Below are 24,695 nucleotides of genomic sequence, written 5' to 3'. Positions count from 1 at the left end.
AACTCCAAATGTTCACATTTTATGTAAGGGGGAATATTGTAAGAACTAAAGAAAATTACCACCTAGCAAAAAAAAAAAAAAAAAAAAAAGCAAGAACACTGAGATTCAAGTCAGCCACTTATATATTGGGTGACATGAAAAGTGAAAATCTTTGGCTAAAACTTCACATTTAAAAAATGTTCATGCTGGCTGGGGATATAGCTCAGTTGGTAGAGCGCTTGCCTTGTATGCATAAGGCCCTGGGTTCAATCCCTAGCACCACCAAAAAAAAAAAAAAAAAGAAAAAGTCCATGCTTTCATTCTTAATGAAAATTTTCCAGTGGAGCCTCTGATTATATAAATACTGCATCAAGTTATATCTGAGTCAGGTAAATTTCAAGTTGCATTTCCTCTTTGTACAGCTAAAGAAAATTGCTATTATTTCTAACACTAGCAAACCAATATATTTTTAAATCAATGAGTTTTGCAAACACAATGAACATGATATGTTGCAACACTGTATTATATATTTTATTGATACTTGGTTTTATGTTTTAAAGGATTTCTTGAATACCACTATTTACTTATGTGAAATACTTGAGAAAGTTTGTGATTATTGTCATTGTCAGCAATAACGAGGCCTCACAGCAAAACCATGACACAAGAACCCTAGAAAATCTGTTTTACAAACATCTTCCTACACATTCATCATAATTGAAGTATTATTTCCACTTTTAAGTAAAATGTTATTATTAGAAATAAGATATGAATGTGTGTCAATGTACTGTTGACCTCAAAAACATTAGCTCTGGAGCCAAAGGTAGATACAGACCTAAGCAGAGGGCTGTCATCTTTGTTAGTAAAACTGAAAACCCACAATTACTGTTGCATTATCATACGTATTTTTATATCCGTCGTCTATTTTTCCAGTAATAGTATTAGTGTAATAAATAATAATAAATGGAACAAGAATGAAAAGAAAAGGACACAAAAAGAAATCAAAACAATATAATTGATATGTTCCTATCAGATCACATGGAGCAATTACAACTTCTTTTTCCTTGTTCTGCTGAATGGATTACTACTATGCTTCATTCTGTTGCACAAATCTAAAGGTCAAAAAAGGCATAAAAAAAAAAAAAAACCTCCAAAACAAAACCATAACACTTAGAAACATTATAAACAAACTAGAATAAAGAGATGATTATGAAGTTTAATTTCTGGTGAGTCTTACTTGCTTCAACTGCTTGATTTAAAACAAAGACAATGCTTGAAATACGACATGACTTTCTTACTCGTCCAAGCTATTTTGAAATGATTGTAACATAAATAGAAGCAGAGAAGTTTACTTCACTAGACTTCCTTGTAAGGCCAGCCATGATTCAGAGCATTATAAAACTACGAATATTGAAGAGGCTTTCAAAGTTAAGTCTGAACAGTCAAAGAAAAGGAGAGGATTTTGAGCTGCTTCCCATTCTTCTCTATTCCTTTCCTGCTTCTCTTTCTCACATTTTAAAAGAGCTGCCATTTGTTTAAAAAAAAAAAAACAAAACAAAACAGGAAGGCGACCCGCAGCCTGACAGAAGAGTGGGGTTAACGTGTGTTAACAGGCTAATTTCAAGTACAGCTGTCAAAACCACACAGAGGAGAGCTAATCAGGGTCAAAACCATTAGTTGTGCTCTAGTAGACTACTAAATGTGTTTTCAAAGCTATAAACTCAATTGTTTAGTTGTTTGCAACGGTTAACTGGCAGGAAAACAGTATGACTCTGTCTATTTATGCCTCTGCCCACAGGCCATTTTTCAGACTGAGTGCCTCATACAGGATTACACGCTCTTACACCATACGCCGGGAAGTAAAATGTCTCCATTTAGTTATAATGTTTTCTACAGGAAACATAGCTTCTTCTCCCTGACATGTTAATTTTTGCCAAAGTTTGATTTTGACTTGGCAATTTAATTTAGATAAATACTTCTTCCAAGTCTGAATATTGCATGGTTTTAGTTAGTGAAAACTTTTCTTTTTAGCAATCCTAAGAGCCAAAAAAAAAAAAAAATAGAATTCTTTAAATTTTTATTTATTTATTTATTCTTTTAGCATAACCACCAATGAAAAACCAGAAACCAACTTACTTGTCCTTTGTGCCAGGATTCCACTATCTCCTTGTCCGTGTTCTTGCCTTCCAGGAGGGCTAACTGCTCAGCCCAGGTTTTCAGAAGGGCACCGAACTGCTCCAGGGCCTGCTCCAGTTGGGCCACCTGGCCTGAGAACTCCTGCTCCGAAAGGGCCATTTGACTGACCAGGTCCTCCAGGCTGCCCCGCGTTTGGAGCACACTGTCTTCCCACTGCTTCCAGTCGGCGCGCAGGGCCTGCATCTCCGACTGCATGAGCTCACACCCACTGGCAGCTGTGTTCTGTTTCACTTCAGGGGCCAGCGACTCCACTCTGCTCAGGCGGCCTGCACCAATCTCTCTGGAATCTATCAGCTCCTGTAATGGAATATCGCCATGGAAACCAAGGAGGCTGTGAGTCACTTGGGCTGCAAGTTTTCAAATGTGTGCAGAGGGGAACTCTGTCCTGCTAGGAAGTTTGAGCAAGTGTGCACAAGGAACCAGAATCTACACATGCACCCATTCCCAAGTTATATTAGCAGGGAATTGGCACTGTGAATGCCCAGGCTTGTGGCAGAATAACCCAGGAAGCCGTAACATCCTGAAACACAGGCACTGTGAACTCAGGCATTGTTTAAGTATATGGAAATGTTTTGATAGTGATTTAAATATGGGCCCGTGGTGTACTGCTCCTGCAAATAATTGAATCCATACTTTTGCTAAGTGGACGAACATGTGTGGCAGAACTGTGTTCTGCTCTATTCCACTTCCACCTTCTTCCACAAGTTGGTGGCTTAAATCACATTGCTGTTGTACCAGGAATCAAGCTGACCCACCAGAGCAAAACAATGAGCCTCACTCAACTGCAAATACTTCAGAACCTTCAGAAAACATTTTATAGCAACTAAAATGAAAGACTGGCTTAATGAAAAGTTTTAAGTGACCCCTAGATTAGGATCATTTATTGCTGTCATTTTCACCTTTAAAAGAATCTTACTAGAAATTTAACTATCTAGATATAATTTACAGTCTTAATGCATGAATACTCTAAAGTACAATAAGATTCAGATATGCACTCTTAAATAGATAAATAGTGGCATTTCTTTCTGAGAGTTTTTTGACTAGAGTTTTTAAACTAACAATCCAGTATTTATATATTTACTTATCTATTGCTAATGCCAAGATTTTGTTTCCATTACTAGAAAATCATGACTTCATTCTTGCATTACATAGAAGACAAAAATAATTATTAGGGACAAAATCTTCAAGGAGAAAAATCAATTAGTAATTAACAAATAAAGAAAATTTGCAGTTAAATATTATGCATGCTTCATAAATTGTTAAGCATAAAGCATGTCTTATCTAGTCAGTATAGCATTTAATTTAGTTAGCTTGAAATAAATCTATCTTCTCACAATTACAAGCAACAGGGCCATATTTTAGCATAGATCATTTGAAAGTGCTTAGTTATGCAATAGTCCAAAGCACAATCACATGAAAGATGATTTTTATACATGTGTAAATGTGTCTTTACAGACAGCATTTAACATATATAATTGGCCTTTCTTGGCGAGAGATTCTAAAACCTATTTCTGTTTATCAGTGTGTATAGTAATTAGTGATTCAATAAAGGAAAATTTAAAATGCTATGTCTAACACATAGATTTAAAAACTTACAATAATTTGCCTTTGTAAGCAATTTCAAATTTGGAGTTCAGAGAATATCAACTATCAAAAATAGTTTTCCTAAGATATTCTATGGCATTATACCAGTTTTCTTTGGCATGAAAAGTGGGTCATTTCAATATTTGCAATCACCAATGTGCTCATCCAGCTTTTGAATAAGGACACCTTATTATAAAGTCTTTTGGAATGGTTTGTAAGTACATCTTCTTGTCTGGTATTTGGGTCCTTTAAAAGCAGCACCTGCACATACACACATGTGCATTCACGCCTTCATTTGGTACACACTGGGCCTCGGAGTTGCTCTTCTAGGCAGAGCAGGAATGGGCTGGCCATGGCACCCAAGGACAGAGGAGCTGCTTTATTTCCTCTGAGGTCTCTTGAACCGCACACCCACCTACACTGAGGCCCGACCTGACCTTCTGAGGGCCAGTCTCTGACAGGCTTCATTTTCTCCTTCCCAAATCCCAATTACTTTCTGCCAATTCCTTCTGTATTTCCTCTGTTTTTGGAAGCATTTTGGTAATGCCTTTTTTAAGAGAGAGGGAAAGAGAGCTAGTGAGCCTTTTGTGATCCAAAAGGCAGCCTTTGTCAAAGGGTTATCTTACTTTTTCAAACTAACTTTTCAAAACATTAGTTCATATTTAGTATTTCTTCTTCATACCTGCCATTCACTCCTAAATCCCAGGATCTGGTTTCTCACCTTGCCTTGCTGTGGAAATGGCTCTCGGGTGGGTGCCAGAGTCCAGCTGTCCAATCCAGCAGGCTCTCTTCAGCTTTTTTCTCAATGGCAGCCTCTTGCTGCATCTGCGATAGTGATCAGCTCCTCCAATGGGCTCTTGGTGATACCACGGCCCCCTACACCCCTGCTCATGATTACGTCTCCTCTCCTTTTCTTTCTCCCTTTAAACTTCTTTGGTTCTATGACCCCTGAAGCCTTGGTAGTACCCAGACTTTGGTTCTGTGGCTACTATTCTCTTTGCCACATACACTGGAGTTGGTTTCACCCACTCTGGGGACTTCAACTCCCAGCTATAGGCTCACAGTTTCCCACACTGTCTTCAGCCCAGCTTCCTGAATATTTATTCTACTGCTTTCTAGGCTTTACTCCCACATGGCAGCTCACATTCCATCTGTACCTCCTTGAATTCCTCTTGTCTCCCCTTCTACAACCAGGCTCCTGTCCATGTACCAATTTGTCCTAGGGGGCAACAGCTCTATTAACTCTAGATAAAGATTTGACCTTCACTCTGACCCTTCCCACCTTTTCACCCCATAGCCAATTTGTCGAATCACTGGATTTTCTTATTGAATATGCTCTCTGTGTTATGAAGGAAAACAAATGTTTTATATGCATCATCTACTTAGTCCCTAAAACAACTATGTGAGGCAGGTTCCATTTTCTTCTTCTTTTTTAATCAATTAAGAGATTTGAGGATATTTCTCAAAGTAACTTGTCTAAAGACACAGGTAGAAAATCAGGAGAGGCAGGCTCAGCCCTGGTCTCTGATCCTGAGCCTGCACTACATGAAGCAGCGTGAGTTCTCATCAAGTTGGTTTTGCCAGCCCAGCAGGCTGGCATACGCTTCTTAGACTCTCATAGGAGAGCAATAAGAACATTTACACACAGAAATACACAGAGGTAATGTCACATTTTGCTCACTAGTTTAAAGTCTTTCAAATTATTTCTTAAAAAATCTCATCTATGTTTAGAATGACTGAGGTGTAAAACAAAAAATACCAACCAAAACCAGGAGACACTTTCAACAACAGAATCTTATCCACCCAATCCTTATCCCAAGTAGGCTATCTGCACTCAAGAACCCATGGAACAGTGTGGTATGATATCTGTCCATTTTCTGACCTTAATTTTTGATAACTTTTTCTGGGTGGCTGATGAGTCTCCAGACATGTCTGACCACCGGTGAAGTTCTTCCTTTGCCGAGTGGAGCCAATCGGTGAACTCCTGGACGGCATCCAAGTACATGAGATGGTCTTTCACAATCTCTTCCACTTTCCTCAATTTTTCCTGGCAAACAAACAAACAAACAAAAAAGACCACTTTAGCTGTAATTGTTATTAAGAACATGAAATTACATAAGATGATAGGCCTGATAGAAGTTTCTTATCTTGGAAGACTTCATTTTTATTCCTAAATTTTCTCCGAGTTTACTATCTTAAAAAGAAAACTCTCAAATCCTGAGCTGAACTGCTTTGAGGAAACAACCATTTTCCCTATAAGTTTGCTCTTTTGTAGCTTAGCAACCCACTTAATCAATTACTATAATACTTGTTTTTATTATTGAAGCACTCTCAGATTAGCTTGAAAAATAGCATTCTTTAAGTGCATTAGTCCACCAGATCCTCATACAGCCCAGTGATGGGGACACATCACTATCTCCATTGCGCAGGAAAGGTTACTCAAGCTTACAGAAGTTAAGTAGCATGCCCAATGTCACACGTCCAAACAGTGTCAGTCACAATTCAAACTCAGGGTTTTCTGAAACCAGAGTCATATGTCTTAATCATTACCCAGATAAAAGTAAAGAAGAATAAATATCTATCTTAATAGTTGTAGCATCAATAAGGCAGACTTCCAAAATCAAACAAAATTCTTCGTTAATTTTTATAACATTCACAAATGCACACAAAAAAATCACAGATTAAAATAAAGATTCATGTAAAAAATTGAAAAATATTTATAATACACAAAGTAGCCTATATTTTGGAGAACAGAGAAATTCAGTGTTTATTAAGATAAGAAATGAACATAATACTTTTTACAAAACTAATACTTTTTACATAACTGAAGTAAGTAAAATTGCATTTAATGCAACAGTGAAGAGAACAAGAAATATTTATTTATTTATTCATTCATTCATTCATTCATTCAGTTAGTTTTTGGTGTTGGGATTGAACCCAGGGACACTTTAAAACTGAGCTACATTCCTAGAAGTTTTAAGTTTTTTATTTTGAAATAGGGTCTCACTAAGTTGCTTAGGCCTCACTAAATTGCTGTCTGGCTACGTGGCTGAGGCTTGCTTCAAACTTGCAATCCTACTGCTTCAGCCTCCTGGTCTAGGATTACCATTGTGTTGAGCTAAAAAAAAAAATTTAAACACTGACTTTACAAAGAATGAAGATGACTCAACTAGCAACACATAGGTCAAAAAATACAGAATAATCCCAAAATTAGAAAGAAAAAAAGACATGGCATTCCCAGGTAAGAAAGGATCCTTTTGTTCTATTAGCTACTAAACACACAAGCCATCACAGAGCAGCCAATTCTCCAGTAACTTAATCCAGTTATCCTGCACCTGAGCGTGAAGCTGTCTCTTGGCTAACCTTACACTAACCTTGGCCACAGTGGTTATGTCATGGAACTGTGTCTTCAGCTCCTTGTGAGCTGTCTCCTTGAAAGACTCATCCTGGGTCTTCTCGTAGAGCTCTCTGGACTTGGCGGCCAGGTGGTGTAGCGCTCCGGCATGATCTTCCGCCTCCGACACGATGGACTGGAAGTGGTCCAGCAGAGAGAATTTCTCTTTCAGCCCTGGCTGCAGCTGTAAGGGCTGTTCTACTTTTTGATCCATGGATTCCATCCACTGCTCCAACTGGCTTTTCTTCTCTAGATAGTCATTCCATTGGCTAACCACAGACTCCAGAGTGCTGGAATGAATGGCACGTGTCGTAAGAATGAGTTGCCTTGTTAATACCACCCAAACCCAATCACAAAGTCACTATTCCATGTAAACTATTTGATTTAATGCCTTTAATGTCACTGTAAGTGATGATAATGTCGCTTTTGAGCACAGAGAGAAACCTGCTTTTCTGATCCACCAAACCCAGAGCACAGTTCCTTTAAACCAAGTAAATCTATGCTAAAATTTGAAATAAGAAGCTATAGTCATAGACACAGCTGGAGATTTTTTTTTAACCACTGCTAATTGTCTTAAATGAACATTTAAATTTGCATGTTATGTTGTGAAAACTCAGAGCTGGAACATCAGTTAAATCCTAGGTGGTATGTATCAATTGCTAATATCCTTGGGTTTAGTTTATCTTATTAAAATCAGATAGTAATTGTCTGTTGGTTATATATCAAAACTCAAGTTATTCTTCCTGGGTAAAAAATAGCATTAGATTGATTTTCATTTAGGAACACCCCCGCCACACACACATACACACAAATAATCAGTGCTTCTATGTTACATGTGTGAAAAAAAATGAAGGTTCAATGTATTTATAAGAAATAGAGTCACTAATATAATTGCCTGGTACTAGTTCTCCAGAAAATCAAATAAAAGGCTCTCCAGACTGGCATTTAGAAAAGCCCTCCCCCCTCAATGAGCTTCGCAGACCTTTCTCTCACTTTCTCTCTTTTTGTGGTGCTAAGGATGAAATCAGGGCCTCATGCATATTAAGCAAGTGCTTTACCACTAATGTAAACCCCAGGCCCACAAGCTATTCTAAAGTCATCCTCAGTGACTTCCCCAGCCTCCCTGAATCAACCCTAGGATCACTTGGTAAACTTCCAGCATTTGCTCAAACTGCCGCTATTGCTTCAATAAGAACCTCAGCATATACACCTTCAAGTCCAAATCAATGTCACCTTTCCGGAAGCCACCCAGACCTGCATTTTTCTACAGTATCACAGCGTCTGTTGAAACCTCTTAGTAACACAAGCTGACTCAGTTTTCCAGAATGTAGCCTCTGAGCTCAGGGACGGCAAAAATTATTTTGTTTTCATTATGTTAATCTAATAATTAGAACATTACTTCTTCTCAATACATAGGTGTCAAATTTAATTTCTTGCTGAAAAAGTGGAGTCAAAAATCTAATTTTTCTTCTTGTATTTATCATTTTATTCAAACACCTGCATCTGAAATATATTCACTCACATTCCTATTAAATTTCATGAAGCTAGTCCATTGTCAAGTATTGGGAAGTCTAGATTATGTTCCAGCTGTCTACTATGGACTAAGAAAAACCCAACAGGACCTATATTTTTTTCTTTGCTGAGTAGAAGCCATGACAAAGAAGATACAGGTTCCTGTTCACTTTGAGAATCACCAGCTATGCCTCATGTCAAAGGAAAAAGAAAAAACAATCACCCAAATTTGAGGCATAACCATGGCTTGTTGTTTGCACAACAGTGGAGAGCAACAGTGGTTTTCGATTTGTTTTGTGATGAACTTCAATCTTCTGTTCATCCATTTGCTGTGACCTGACCATATTCAGCACCCATTTCTTAAGTATATATAACCTTCAGAATATAGATCCTGGGTTGTGTTTTAGTATAATACTGATTTATGGTCATTTTCCTACAAGTCAATCAGGTTATTAATTACATATTATATTATTATTTTATATTATTTATCTCCATACCATCAGTGCACCCCAACCACCCCACAGCACACTTAGTGTAACAAGCCCTTCTCTACTTCTTCAGCATATGGTACAGGGACTTCCTTCTTTCCATCCTTTTCTTTTCATTTAAATTAAATTTATTTTTGAAATGGATACATAAAAACAAAGATTATACATATCAATGGGGTTATGTGATATTTCAATACACGCTTACATTGTGTAATGTTTAAATCAGGTTAAACTTATCAAACATGGATCATTTCTTTTTTTTTTCCCCCAGGAGCATTTTACCACTTAGATACATCTCATTCTTTTCATTTTGAGGCAGGGTCTTCCTAATTTGCTGAAGCTAGCCTTGAATTTGTGGTCCTCCTGAGTTGCTAGGATTATAGGTGTGTGCTTGATAATATCTATATGGTGAAAACTCTTAATGCATTTCCTTCAAACTTTTGAAATTTAGAGCACATAATCATTACCTGTATTTACCCTACTGTGCAGTGGCACCCTAGAGCTTCTCATTCCTTTCTATCTATAACTTAGTATCCACTAATAATCTCTTCCTATCCCTCTCTATCCCTTCTCCCCTGGCTTCTGGTAATTACCATTCTATCTGAACTTCTATGAGCTCAACTACTTTAGATTCTGCATGGGTGAAATCATATGGTGCTTCAACAGCTCTAAAGGCATTCTGCATGGGCTCATTTTGTAATTGTGAGAAGGGTTCATGCTCTGTTAGCTTTCTAGGCCTCAGTCACTAAATGCCTGGGATGTCCCCATCACTGTGACAATCAAAGCCTCCCCACACATTTCCTACAACCCCGCGGTGGGTAATACTACTTTTGGTTGTGGAATAGATTGATACTTAAACTCAGTGATTGCCAACAATGTAATTTACAGCATGTTCTTTAAGAAGATCAATGTTACTGAAGAACCACATATCCTTGCTTGAATAACTTGGAAGGAGGTATTTCCTGACCTGTGTTATATGCAAGAATCCATGAGAGACACTCAGGGAGACATAGCTACTTTAGAAATAAAACAAAACAGGCTAGCAAACAAAAGCTAGTCTTTGTCCCATGGGGAATACGACATAGGGAAGACCTGATCCCAACAGCTAAAATATCCATGCTTGGTAACTTAGCCACCAATACCTTAGCACTGCTCCATCATTTTACCAAGCCACTGGATTTTATTTGGGCAAATAAGCACAGAAACAGACTCTATACCTCTGAGCATGGACAGAGGAGCTCATGATGTCAGCCCACACGTTCTTCAGGGTCTCCAGCTGGGACTGAATGGCCTTCTGACCTTCTCTGTTGCTACTTCTCAAGGCCTGTTCTCCTTTGCCAATGGCCATATTCAACTTAACTTCCCCTTCCCCTTTCATCAGGAGAATGTCCTAGGAAGGAAGAAGGGCCATATGTCAGTAAGAATATGAAGACCTGCTACTTTAAAAATGGTTGTTTGCCACGACACTTAAGGTAGGAGATACCTTATCACAAAGCAAAAAGAACCATCTCTTGCCTCTGTTGCCATATAATACCCACACGCTAGAGATGGCAGGGACACTTGGGAGTGAAACATCAACTCCAATTTAAATTATTAAAAAATTTGGGTCACTAGCTCAGAAATGATAATTTTGTTGATTGGTTTCAAAGAGTGAGAGGAAATTCTTTAAAAAATAAAGACACACCTGCCAAGTATCTAAGGTGGCCCTATCACTGTTGCCTGGCTGACTCTTATCTTTCAAGGTCACCTTCATGGCTACAGGTTGGGTTGGTGGTCTGCTCTGTGCTCCCAACACACATTTGTTTCCTTCTGTCATGGCTTCTACACACGCCCTGCACCGTAAGTACCAATTTACACATTGGTCTGTCCCACTAGAACATGAACTTCTAGAAAACAGGGACTCATTTGTGGCCCACACATTTCTATGCAGCTTACCCAAAGCTTAAAGAGGAGTTGGTATTCAACAACGTTGACTGATTATTTATTAAATTAAATGAAAAACAGACTCACAGCTCACTCTAAAACAATGTTTCATCATGGGGGAAGGGGAGGCTCCCTCCATGTCTGTTGTACCGAGTTCTCCATTTTTGCCTACATAATCCTCATTTGATGCTGCTCCCAGAACAATTAGGATCTACTTGCACCCCTGGGATTCTGATCAGATTCATCTCCAGAATCAGCATCTGCAGGTACCTGTATCTGCGACAGTCGTTTCTCCAAGGTCGCTTTGCTCCCGACAGTGCTCTGGGCACAGGCCAGTCTGTCTCGAACGTCTGTCACCCGGGACCACATACTCTGCAGGGCTGCCTCCAGAGCTTCGTGCTCCTGCAGGGACAGCTGGCAGTTCCGATGTCTCTCCTTGGTCATCCTGAGCAAGTTCTGGTAGCTGGTGAGGAGCTGGGAGCAGAGGCGGCCTTCTTTTCCAGCACCGTGGCCTTCCTCGCTGAGAAGCTGCCCTCTCTGGGAAAGCTTATCCAGAGAGTCTCTAAAACACCAGAATTTTTTTTTTTTTTTTTAATCTCAACATTCTGGAGCACAGAGGAGTAACAAATGATTGTTGACATTGGAGCAGGAACCAGACAAGAGCTCACAGCTGACGTGACTTTTAAAATGAAGATGCTGGGAATGGGGTTGTTTGCTTGCCTTCTTGTGTGGTCTCTCTTAATGGTGTCAGTGTCTGTGCTGGGGCATGTGATTCAATTTATGCTGCATCCAAAGAGCAGTGACAGAGCCTACCACCTCACCAGGAATTCACTCCAGAGAATGGGCCATGGCTCCCTCTCCACCTAGCAACTCTCTATCCCTATTTAGTACTCTAACCATGAAAACCTTGAAGTTGCCCCAATACTCTGTTGTTCTGTAGAGATTGCTCTTTTGTGAGTGCCTCTGATCTCTTGTTTTTTTCTTAGGTGCCCCTTAAAATGTACAGCCCCATGTTCCCAAGCAACGCCCAAGGCAACCCAGGATGGGGTGGAGCAGCACAGACCCCCTCCTGTGCCCTCTGCTCTTGTCTTGCTGTCACCTAATATTCCTGTCTGATTCCAGAAGCAAACACTCTAGAAAACTAGGACCACTACATTCCCCTAATCCCAAGACTCAACACAACGTTGGGCAGAGCCCAACATCTGAAAGAAAAAGTTTCCTTCTCGGGCCACTGTAGGATGGCTCCTGGTTTCCTTGTTGTATCCAGAGGCCTGTGCTCAGCTTGCTTCAGAGCTAGGTGAGTAAGGTCAAGGGAAAAACAGAATCATGGTGTGGCCTGTTAGCCCATTTTATAGGCTAACAGAGCTCTGATTTCTTTTTCTGTCCTTTTTCTCCTCCTCCTTCTTAACCAACCATTTACATTATTTTTAAAATCATAAATGGACAATTTATAACTACATAAATTTATAGGGTACAAAGTGACATTATGGCTTATGATGGCAGTGTAGGGTAACTAAACCAAGCTGGTTAACACATCTATTACCCTAAATACTTGGCATTCCTTTTGTGGTAAGAACATGTAAAATTCATTCTGTTAGCAATTTTCAAATACACGAGGCTCTATTTTTAGCTATATTCACCATGCTGTTCAATAGAATGAAAGCAAACAAAGCAACCCCATATTCCTCCTGAGAGTCTGTGCCTTTCAACCATCATCTCCTTATCTCCCCCCTTAACCCCTAAGCCTCTGTAAGCACCAGTCTAGCGAGTTTGTAATTCTTAAGAGTACCTCTATCAGGAAAAAACAGAAGTGTGGAGATGTCTTAACACGAATTTCTGTGACTACTAGAAAAAGAACTTAAAGCGTACCTTCTCCACTGTCTCTATTCTTTTGTTTCTGAGTAACTACTATGTGAATAACACCCTGTGAGTCGCCCTGAGCTACATGAAGAGTCATACAACATTCCTACACTAAAAGACACTTAGTACACTTAGAATATTTTGGTGAGACAAGAAGTTCCTTAAGCAACAGTGTCAGTTAAAGAACGATTCAAGACAAAATATTTCACTTGTAACTACAAGATGAATTGCTTAGTGGATGATAAACATGCAATAAGCCTCAGGTCTGTGTACTTTCAAACAGGGCGTCTCCCCAGAATATTTGAGGTATTAGGAACATTATGATGAAAAGATCCAGAGACTGGGAAGAGCAAGTGAGAAGCTGGTGACCCAGAGCAAGAGCCCAATTGACCAGCCTGGTACATTTGGATCATCTGAAGAAGCAGGAGGGAAAGAACGTGAGAGCAAGCAAGCCTGAGGTCATTTAGCATCTGGTCCTAGCATATCAGGGAGAAAAACTTCAAGAGGGACCATGTACTTATCCATGTATAAGTTATTAGAAAAACTACAGTTATTAGAAAACTACAGTTATTAGAAAAACAATGAGGACAAAAGAAAGACAGTGAATTTGGTGATTTGGTCTTTGAGACTTTCTCCAGTGTGGGGTTAGTGTATCTATGGCAGAAGTGGATGAGAAGGATGCAAAAGAGCAGCCTGTGGAGAAGAAATGAAAGTTGAATTAAGTTATTTTAAAAGCCTGCAAGAAAGAGGGGTGTGGCTTTGTTTGTGTTACACTGTATCTAGACAAAAGTCATATTTCAAAAGCAAAATAAAATATGGTGTCATTTTTAGAAAGTCATATGGTTAGAATGATGCCATTACTTTGTTAATTCCATGAACATTTTCTACTTTTCTGGCACTATACTAGACAATGGCAACATAAAGATGGCAAAGACCTGAAGTGCAGGAACTTGAGGAACTCCATTGGAGGTTCGGTGCACAGTCTCAATGAAGAGTTAACCCCATAGTGAGGGCTCCCAGGTATGGAACCAACCATCCCAGGAAAATTTTGTAACAGTTATCAAACTAGCATCTGTCAAAAACTGTGGGCTTTCCTTATCCTTGGGCTCCCCTTGTACAGATTCAACTAACGATAGGTCTAATATATATTTTTAAAAATTGTGTCTGTACTGAACTTGTACAGTCTTTTTTCCTTGACATTATTCCCTGAACAATACAGGAGAACAACTATTTACATTGTAGTAGATATTACAAGAAATCTAGAGATAATCTGAAGAACACAGAAGGATGTGTATAGGTAAAGTGCATGTAATGTGCCATCCTGAATAGGGAATTGGGCCTACATGAATTTTGGTACCCATGGGTATCTTGGAACAAATCCCCCACAGATACCAACGGGTGGATGACTATAGTTACCTGTTTGGTCTGTGTTATTCATTTTTCCTTTGCATACTTGTTTTTCAAGATAAGGAAAACCAAGCATGTTTGACCAAAAAGAAGATTCAACAGAAAAGCAAAATGGGTGAGTTTTATTCAAGTGCTGACAGCTGATCCACTTGGGTGGGTTCTATCCTTTCCTGCTTTACAGACAAGTACGCTGGCTCTTGGAGAGAGGTTAAGGAGCCCAACTTTTAAGCCAAGCTACACCTTCTTGATGGAAAGCCTTCTATCTTCCAAAGGAAAGAAAACAACTAAAAATACCAGGAGTGGAGCATGAAGGTGGTAGGTCAAAGGTGGTAGGACAAAAGCACAGGCCAGAAAACTTTGCCCAGGAAAGAGGAAAGACATGTAAGGAAGCAATAAAGAAGGACTGCAGAGAAGAGGACCACAAGGAGGGCCCAACTCAATGACTACACATTTTGCTTCATTAATAATGTTATGAGGAAGGACGGATAGGGCAATAGAACTGGAGGCTGCAAAATGTGAAGAATATATGGAAATTGAGATCTGTATCATTATTTTTTGTCTATTACAGTGGCTGTGCATCTCTAGTTTTCTTTTCTTCATACCAGCTTTATATTTTGTTAATCCTCAAAATAATCCAATAGAGGAAGGTACAGTATTTATTATACAATGTTTAAGGGCTAACATCAGGAGTTACAGTGATAAGTGATCTGTCCAATTTCCTGAGCAGAGGGAGATGGACCTGGGATGCAAATTAACTCCCTACATCCATCTTATTCTCTCCAGAATCCCACACTTCTATAAAGAATGCTGCACGATGTTTTGGGTTTTAGACATTCAGAGATGAAAGAAATCATCACCGGAAACCAACTAAGCAATCAACCAATAACCAAACCAATAACCAGCCCACAAGACCAAAACAGGTTAGCAAGTGAACAACCTATTCCATCTGTACACCATACCTCGCAGCTAGTAGTTCCCCGAGAAACATTTCAACTTTATGAACTTCATTTTTCTTCTCAGGAATGTGTTGTTTACTCTCTCCCAAGCTTTCAGTGTTGAATCTTTCTTCCATCTCATGGATCCATAAGTTCAGTTTTCTGTGCTGATCCTCAAAGCTAAAGAAAAGGAAAATATCTTAGAGAAATTTTGATGTGCTGGTTATACTGGTAAATTCTAAGAGCTGAGGTCCAATGTATTTTATATAGCAATTAAGATTATATGAGTTTTCAAGTTAGAAGACAACTCAATAAGAAGCCTATTCAAATTGTCTTATTCTAGTAACAAAGTAATGATAAAAAAATCATCATATATGTATTTTTTGGAGCTACAAGAGGAAAAAAAATTACCACTCAGCTGAATTGATTTCATAGCTGGTAATTGACTGTAAGATAATATTCTCATGTCAACATGCACTTAACTTTTCATCTTACTATAGAGACCCTTGAATTGGGCCAGTGGGTAAGTGGGGCAGCAGAAGCCTTGGGGAAAGAAAGGAGAATGGTTTTTGTGTCTCTGTTTCTTAGGGGAATTTGAATTTGGCACAAAAGCCCTAAATTTTGATAACAATGAACACTCTCTAAGAAACATGGACAAGATTCAGGCAAAATAACTTGGCCACCGGAAAGGCAATTCAGTCATACTGACACCCTTTGTCTCTGGGGTAATAAGAAATTTTTCTCCTTCTAGTTTCATTTTCAACCCCACTGACATATGTTACTTGCTGCAATATAATCCACAAAATTCAGTAATTGTTTTCTGCCATTATTCTATTCCAGGAAAAATGGACACAAGGAAAAAATCTTGAATAATTAAAAAATGGTATATCAAAGCTCTAACAATTTGTGTTAGCTTAATAGACAAAAATTATATGAAATTATGTCTTTCATATTTACTAGGAATTATAATCATTTTTCCTTCATAGAAAATGATAATTTCAGAGCCTAAGCAACCCATTTTGCACTAGAATGAAGCCACACTTAAAGTAGGTCAGCACTCATTACAATTTAACTCACAATTCCAATATTCTTTTTTTTCACATAGCATTTTATCTATGTCTTTGGATATACCTCCAGTGTGTGACAAAATCTTCATTTATCAGAATGACCTACCTTCCCAACTCTGAAGCACAGTCTTGTAGAGCCTGTTTGTCCTTCAGACATTGCTTCAGAAATGCTTGAAACTCTTCATTAGCCTTCGTGATTTGCTCCTGGATGCTACTGACAATTTGCTTAGGCAAATATGCATACAGAGTTTGTCCTTCTTGAGTTACGGCATCAAGCTTGCTCTGCCCATCACTGACTGAGTCCAAGATATTCTGTTTTCAGGAAGCAATAATAATACTAAATATTTGCTAATATTCAAGGATCCTGGTGCATGGGACCATTCATTACAATGCTGAGTTGGTAAAGCAAGAGAAGATAAATAAAACCTGAAGGGAAAAAAATCTAACAAGGATAGAGTGAGAATTAGGCATGAAATCCAGCACAGTGCCAGCTAGACATGGGAACAACTCAGGACAGAGTGGGAACAATGACTAGCTGGAAACGAGGTTTTGATTAAGGTCTCAGAGTCTCCCCATTATCAGTTCCTAACCCAGTACAGGTTCTACCTTCTCACACAGTAGTGTGACACTCTTGTAATTGATTGGCCACTGGGGGTCCTCCCCTACCCTCTGATTCACCCTGCACAGAATGTCTGGTCCTCAGGAATGGAAACTGCCTTGCTTAGTATGAGCCCCCCTTCCTTGGAAGATTTGTGCATGACTGTGCTTCAACAAAGCAAAAGAAATCCAGAATTCAGGGCTAGCTGTTCCTCTTTCCCTGAGCTCCAAATTGTCATTTCAACTGTGACTCCAAAATTTCTTCATGGAGTTCCACTGTGTCTCAAGCTTTAAAGGGGTCAACTTCACAACTGAATTCACCATATCTCCTGCAAAACTAGTTTCCTTTTCTGTAACAATTTTCCTACCCTGATTTCTAATATAATGAGTTAGGGATATCACTTTCATCATCTTTCAAAATCCTCAGGGTCCTTGTTAATTTCAACATTATTTTTAACAATAATTAACATAGTGCTTTGCTCAGACTAGCTGCTTAGAAAACTTTCTCAAAATTTATTTTGAACTAATTCTTTTGTAAAGCATTTCTTAACTGCTTCATGTTGGCCTTCTTCCTGAATTCATCCATTTTTCGTAACTACTAAAATACAAATAACCTGTAATAGCCATTATTAATTTGAATATATCCCACTCCAGGTTTAGACCACAAGTTATTTTAAAAGAAAAAAAAAGGCATGGGTAATTTTTATTTATTTATTTATTTATTTGGTACTGGGGATTGAATCCAGGGGTACTTAACCATTGAGCCACATCCCAGCCCATTTATATTTCATTTAGAGAAAAGTTCTCACTAAGTTGCTTAGGGCCTTGCTAAACTGCTGAGGCTGGCTTTGAACTCACCATCTTCTTGCCCCTTGAGCCTTTGGGTTATAGGCGTGTGCCACTGCACCTGGCAAGCCCTGTCTTCTTAAAAAAAACAAACAAAAACCCTCTTAGCATGACAGTGACAGAAAACAGGTACAATTATTTGTACTTTTACTACTATGAAAATTAAAATGAGCTTTCCTTTTGAATAAAATCCAAAGAATGGTTAACAGGCTGAAAATGGAGAGGAAAGGGATCTAGAAATGCTCTGGACTTGTTTTCTCAGTGCCTTTTCATGTTGCTCTGACTAAGTAAGTACAATTGTGTTAGGGAAGAAGAAAAGATGGGCTAAAATAATATGAGGTGGGCAAAGACAAGGCGTCGGGCTGACCTGAGGCACCTGAGCGCAGTGTGGGCAGGGCGGGGGAGGGAGAGATGTGAAGGTGCCCAGTTTCCTACCTGAAGATCCTGGAGCTTTGCCTCCAGGACTTTGCTGTCGCCAGTCCTATCAGATGATTCCTTCGCTGCTGCTTTTGCTCCCAAAAACCATTCTTGGAATTCCCGCATAGAATCTTTTGAAAGCAACAAAAATCAGGTATAAATCCCAAACACCAAATGAGCTCCCAGGATTACCACAATGAATTACCTCTTCCCTCCCATCTCATTGTGTCTCAGAAAATATTCCAGAAAAGAAAGTGATAATGTAGAAAATAATTCAATACGATTTACAACCATGACTGTTCATGGCAGAGTCAGACAAGAGGCTGAAAAAGCAGTGTGTCTTCCTGGAATGCCTGACTTCCAACCCTTTTCTTTCACCTGATGAAGAACATGTCACAGGGCAAGGGGACAGATGCTCTGGAGAGTTGGAGCTATCTGCATGGCACGGGGAAGAACCCGTTACTCCTTCCAACAAGCCAATTCAGAGAACCAGGTGCATGCACATCCCAACCTAGGCACAGCCATGCGGAAGCAGGAGCAGAAGGAGTCATAACTGGCAATTTTCTGGACTCTATAACGGTCACTGTATGGTCTTTGCTAACATTTAAGCTTATTGTTACTTCATTCTAGCATAAAAAATGTCCATAGTTATTTGAGCAGTGGCTGCTGACCACCTGAACAGCACAAGTGATTTTCCACATACATAAACCCTATGTAGAAAACCCAGATGAAATTCAGAATCATCAAAATGGTGGACTCCTGCTTTCCCCCAACAGAGCACTTCTGCTGCTCCATTCTCAAAGCACAAATGGATTTAAAATGGACCTTCTGCAAAATTCCCTCACACTTTTGCCTGGCAATTTTTAAGCAGCATTTGGTTTGAACTCTTTCTCCTAAATAACTGTTCATATTAAGGCCCCTCAAAGCTCACCATTGAAATGCTTTTCCAGGGAATCCTGCAGGCTGGCCTGGGTCTTGGAGCACAACTGGTTGGCAGCTTCCTGCTTCTTTATCAGCCCTGTCATGGCCTGGCCCAGGCTCTCCAGCTCCACCGAGTGGTACTTGCGGCACAAGCTATTGAGGTTTTCCTGGGTAGAGCTGATGTTGCTCTGCTGACTTTGAAGCTCTTTTTGTATATCCTACAGAATAAAATATGAAACTATAACATATAATAAAAGTATATTTCAAGAGTATTCATCACATTCAAGAGAAATACTCCAATCACGCCACCATGGTATTTTTTTTTTTAAATCTGAATTTGCTGCTGCTGAAATTCACTCAGGAGTATATACATATTGGTGGGATTAAAAAAAATAATTGTGATGATAGATATGTATTGATTCATTAATAAAATTTCTTAGTCCTCCTGGGTAACAAAGAGCTGTTGATAAGTGGCCAGAATGTGGACTGTAGTCTAGAATTTCAAGCTAATTGAATAAGGTCTTATGAATTTTAGCCCATGATCTTGGCTTGAGTCACTTTTGAAAAAACTTACAAGTTCACATTCTTCAGTGGACCACTTGAGTTTTGTTTCAGGGTCACGGGCTACATGAATTGTACCAGTAGTTTAATTTAAAAATATTATGTCCTTAGCCTCAAGTATAGAAAGAAAATACACCAACAGAGAACAGGCTACTCCTATTGAGAAGGCAAATAACACACTTCGTTTACACAAAACAAGAAAGTCCTTAAGTAATATGGACAGATGACAATGAACTGGAACGTTTTCTTGCTTTTTTGGTCAAAATTATAGCATTCTTTGGGTAAAAGCAGTCACATTGACCATAAAAATGATTAAGTGATGAAAGAAACATCTAACATTTGAGCTTGAACATGGATAGAATGTCAAATTGTTTTCTATGGTCTTCATTCTTTTGTCGAAAAGTTATATATCCATAACAATATCTACACACACAAACACACACAGAGCCTATGAACGAACCATTCAGCAATGCATGCTTTCTGATTTTAGAAGATTCGTCTTTGATTTCTTAATGCCTTCATTCAGTTCTTTACAGATTTATTACTTTGCTGTGTCCAGTATTATAAATTAGTCGGTCACAGCAGTAAGATGGATGATTGAAAGCAAATGTTATATTTTTTACTATAGTCAACACAACACAGGAGTGCAAATGCTCAGTGATGGTTTTTACCCACCTTCACTTTCCTCAGCCCTTCGCAAGTCTCCACTTGGGCGCAGCTCCTCAGCGACTCCTCCACTCTTGCCAGCCACGCTGTGATGTCGTGGATAAACTTCTCCACTTGTGTACTTTGAGCAGTGAAATCCTTCAAGGTTCCTTTGGCTTCTTCGGTTATTTCTTTGGCATGCTCCAGTTTCTGCCTTAAGTCTGCTTCTATAAACTAAATACAAAGCAAGATTTCATTAAACTCTGTGAAGACCAAAGGCACACTCATTCTGCAGGAATTCTGTTAATGTGCAGCTTTGTCAAGAACACATAAGCCTCACCGTGGAAGCTGCTCCAATGCTAATATGCCGCTTCCAAGAGGGAAAATTAGTGAGCAGGGGGTGCCAGACAGATCATGAGATGGGAAACTGGAAAGAGTAGGGACTGTGGTTAATGCTGGATGTTAAAGTGGTGTTCTGACTGAGGTTCCAGGGAACCTGTGAGCTCACTCTGAAAGCTGAGCAAGGTCAACCCAGAGTTGCTGAGGAGGCAACCAAAACCCTGTTTAGTTCTCCTAAGGAGCCCTCACACAGTTCCTGTCCAAATGGAGCTCTACGCAGGGCCCAGCCCTATAGGATTGTAGGATAAGGCACTTTTCTTGTTGGATCCCACTTTCCCTGTGATCCAGTGGGGCTGAATACATTCTCTCCCAGGATGATGTATTACAGAAGAGGTGACTTCGTCAGTCCCTTAGTAAACTTATAGTCACTATAAATTGCAAAATATGATCAATTCCACAATCGAGAGATTCAGGTTTGGTTGAAAATCAAAGCTTTGAATTTAAATTCAAGGCTTTATTCCTTATTCCCAGCTCAAACTTGATATAAGCAGGAAGCCCATAGTGGAGAGCTCTTCTTCTCTTTCTTCACTCCATTTCCCCACCTTGAAGACTCTTGACCCCATGCAGGCTTGGGTGGCAGTAAGTGGGCATGGGGTTATGAAACATGTGACACCTGTTGTGAGCTGTCACCTGAGTTTCACACTCACTCCTTCTCTAGCAGGCCTGGTTCTGTGGGTTTTCCCGAGGCTCCCTTTCTTTCTGAGACCTCCCACTAAGTTCTTGGGATGCACTAGTGTGCTCTCTTCTGCCTCCTTCCTGTCTCCTTCTTCAGCCTGTGGCCATCTCTTTAACTTGTGGATGCTGAGGTCTGCTCACCCACCAGATGGCCTTCTCAGCTGACCTAGGATGCCCTCACCTGGTGCATTCTTCCTTTTCTCTCTTTTCCTGACTCTCTTCTGGGCTGGAGATCACACTCTGGCATTCACCCCAGCTGCCTCTTGGATGCAGGCTGCACCAGTCACTTCTCCTTCCACAGATACATTAAGTTATCCAGCCTGTATCAGGTTAGATTCTGGAATCTGCCAGCAGCAGGGAACAAAATCCTGTTCCCCAGGTGGGACAACTGAAATCCTCTGCCGACACTTGAGGCAAGCTAAGGCACTCCACAGCTCTTCCCTCATATACATAGGTGTGGGGTGTGGGGGGGGGGCAGGTAGGCCACCTACCCATGAGCTAAGCATCCCCTCTCAGCCTTAAGTAGAGGGGGTGTCAGTCTGGCATTGCACTCCATGGCCTGTGCAAAGCAAGTGCTCTTCACCTTCGCTTGGCAAAGAAGTTTGCTTCAACGCTGGACTTAGGCATTACCCAATGGGATTGGACAACCCCCCTTTGAAACCTTATCCTCTGACTTATTTGGTGAAGAACATTCTATCAAAACTCCTTTGTGTGTCTATCCCCATAAAAATAAAGAGATTCCAGGTGCATGCTGTCTTTCCAGTGCCTTCCATTGTGGAAGCTGCCCCTGAAGGTCGAAAAGCTGTCCTTCTCTCGATAAGAAAATTACTTCTGTGTCCTGTGCTTTCTCACCATTTTCTTAGCTTAATGTTGCAGCCAGCTCTTCTGAACCCAGCTCATCTCATCAGTGCAAGTTGCAGGCGAGATGTGTGTGTGAGAGAGAGTGTATGACAGGAGAAAGAGAAGAGTAGAACTGTAGCTTGCTCCGAAAATCCAGGCTCAGTCTTCTCTGCATAGTCCACCTGTTGCCATTGATATCTTCAGAGAAGGTGACTACACAGCTCCTTTTTAGTTTGATTATAAGTAGCACCTCCTTTGCTTCTTAATACCAATGAAACATCTACCCTTCTTTTCATGGTCATCAACCCATGTGGTACCAAGTTGTGGACATGCAGTCTCAAATGAAAGCAAAAGTGTGGTAGTGACTGGTTAGTGAGAAGGAGCAAGTCAAGGACAAGGGAACAAAAAGACAAGGTAGAGGAAGTCTCTGGGAGTAGCAGCAAGAACGGAGGTTCAGGGGTGCAGCAGAACCCTATGCTAGGAGCCAAGAGACCTACCAGGATGGGTTTAGGCACTGAGGTAGCCCAGGTTTCTGGCCAGCCCTGCTCCATCCTGTCACATACTCTTGGTTCCTGTGAGTTTGTGCCATTCTAAGAGTCATGTAGGGAGATTTTTTAGTGATGACCCCTTCAAACCCAGTTATTGACCAAATGAAAATATCAATATGAACATCAATATTCATAAAAGGGGTTCTGTTCCTGTCTAATGTAAGATGGTTCATGAGAAAAACTGGCTGATGATGCTTCCAAAATTTACTAAGGAATGAAGAACTACTCATAAATACTCGAGTTGGAAATATGACATTAACATTGGCACAAGGAATTCCATAGACATTAATATTTAACCCCACATAAGATAAAGGCAACATGTTTGCTTGAAATTATGATGAAGATGGTAACACGAGGAGGGATATAATTTTTTTTTTGAGAGAGGAGAATATAAGAGAGAGACTCGTATACCATGACTATTACATCTGATTTGAGTGCTTACCTGAAGGTCTGGTGGTGTTTCCGGATTTTTAGTTAATTCTTTGAGTGCATTAACTTTGGAATGCAGTTCTTCCAATTTCAGTGCTTTGTTTTTAACTTCAGACTACCAACATAAAAGACACAGGGGAAAAGCACAACTAATCAGAAATGCTGATGTGCTGTAATTAGCATTTCATAATTTCAAGAACTGTCAAGATACCAACTGTAAGCTGTGTAAAAAAAAGAGCCCTGTTTCATTTTCTGAGGGATGCTATTACTTATGAATGTGGAAAAAGCTCCAGTTATCATTCAGTTGGCATGTAAGGGAGTACACAAATCGTTTCCTTCTCCCTACCCTCCTTTATTAGAATAAAAGCTCCTGGAAAAAATTAAACACTGACCACAGTCCCTGAGTCAGCGGGGGTTTCCAATGGGCTGTCCTGTATTCGTTGAGAGGACTATTTTACCAGTTACTATGGCAGCATTAAACTCTTCCAGAAGCATTTCAAAGCAAATACACAGCAAGAGTGCCTAATGGTTGTAGATAATATATAATAGAAATGTAATATGCAGAAACATTTCAAATAGACATTGTCAGACTATTCAAGCAGAAACCGGATTACTTGGGACATTGACAACTGATATTTTATCCCCCCCTTTTTTTTCTTTTTCTTTTTTACTTTTCATGAACACCAACACAGAAAAGAAAAAGAACAATTAGGAACCATTTTTGAAAAAAAAAGATGCTTATAAAAAACTTCATTTGTTATTTGGGACCACAAAGGAGCATTTAATAAATTATCCCTCTCAGGTTAAAAATGGCATGTTGGTGCTTTGTAGACACTAACAAACTTTCTGATGTCCTGAATTCAGAAAGTAATTTACTTACACAGTAAGATGGGGAACTGACTGTAGGGCCCTCTAGCCTCTGCAGAAGCCAGATGGGCAAATAAGGAATCGATCTACTGACCCACACTTAGCACTCTGCAGCAGGAAAGGCACTGATGAGTGATGGCCAGTTCCAGTAAACAGAGTCTGTTAGCAAGTATGTCACAGACAGTCACCTGCAAAACCACCCATTTGTAAGGGCCTGATCCTAGTCACATTGAACGTGGGTCTGGGGCACATGGGCTCCCTGAATTTCTGAGTTTGGAGATTCTAGACTGGTCTGACAACTCACTGCCTCCCCCCCTAAAATTACTGCCATAACAGTTACCACCACTTCTAGCTATAATACAATGTCACTGCACAGGGACCTGCAAGATACACACAGTGGCACATCACTCCACAGTATTGCCACCATCTCTGATATAGATGATAAAGATGGGACAGATGTCAATAACTCAGGGACCTAGATAATAGTGATATGTAGAACAATGAGGGATGGACAAATTTTGAGTATTCATTAACTTTTAAAATAGAATTTATTTAATTGCACATTTATTTACACCCTCAATTTTAATAGTGGTTGTGTTTAAAGTGAC

The 24,695-nt window shown here is 39.8% G+C and overlaps 1 protein-coding gene across 15 annotated transcripts in view; it reads right to left on the bottom strand.

The window, feature by feature from the left end:
- The window catches only part of Syne1 (spectrin repeat containing nuclear envelope protein 1), a 428,203-nt gene that overhangs the window by 213,232 nt on the left and 190,276 nt on the right, over window positions 1-24,695 (bottom strand). For all 15 annotated transcript variants that reach the window (XM_078018867.1, XM_078018877.1, XM_078018878.1 and 12 more), the window contains 11 exons: window positions 23,234-23,335; window positions 20,360-20,563; window positions 19,134-19,341; window positions 18,221-18,333; window positions 16,449-16,654; window positions 15,300-15,455; window positions 11,344-11,635; window positions 10,368-10,540; window positions 7,131-7,440; window positions 5,639-5,803; window positions 2,113-2,469 (listed from right to left, as the gene is read on the bottom strand). In XM_078018867.1, the coding sequence (XP_077874993.1) occupies window positions 2,113-2,469; window positions 5,639-5,803; window positions 7,131-7,440; window positions 10,368-10,540; window positions 11,344-11,635; window positions 15,300-15,455; window positions 16,449-16,654; window positions 18,221-18,333; window positions 19,134-19,341; window positions 20,360-20,563; window positions 23,234-23,335 (2,286 nt within the window). The remainder of the gene's footprint in view (window positions 1-2,112; window positions 2,470-5,638; window positions 5,804-7,130; window positions 7,441-10,367; window positions 10,541-11,343; window positions 11,636-15,299; window positions 15,456-16,448; window positions 16,655-18,220; window positions 18,334-19,133; window positions 19,342-20,359; window positions 20,564-23,233; window positions 23,336-24,695) is intronic.

This window comes from Ictidomys tridecemlineatus, chromosome 8, assembly GCF_052094955.1.
Source record: "Ictidomys tridecemlineatus isolate mIctTri1 chromosome 8, mIctTri1.hap1, whole genome shotgun sequence".
Lineage (NCBI taxonomy): Eukaryota > Metazoa > Chordata > Mammalia > Rodentia > Sciuridae > Ictidomys > Ictidomys tridecemlineatus.
The sequence above is the reverse complement of the archived record's forward strand: the minus strand, read 5'-3'. Positions and strand labels throughout refer to the sequence as shown.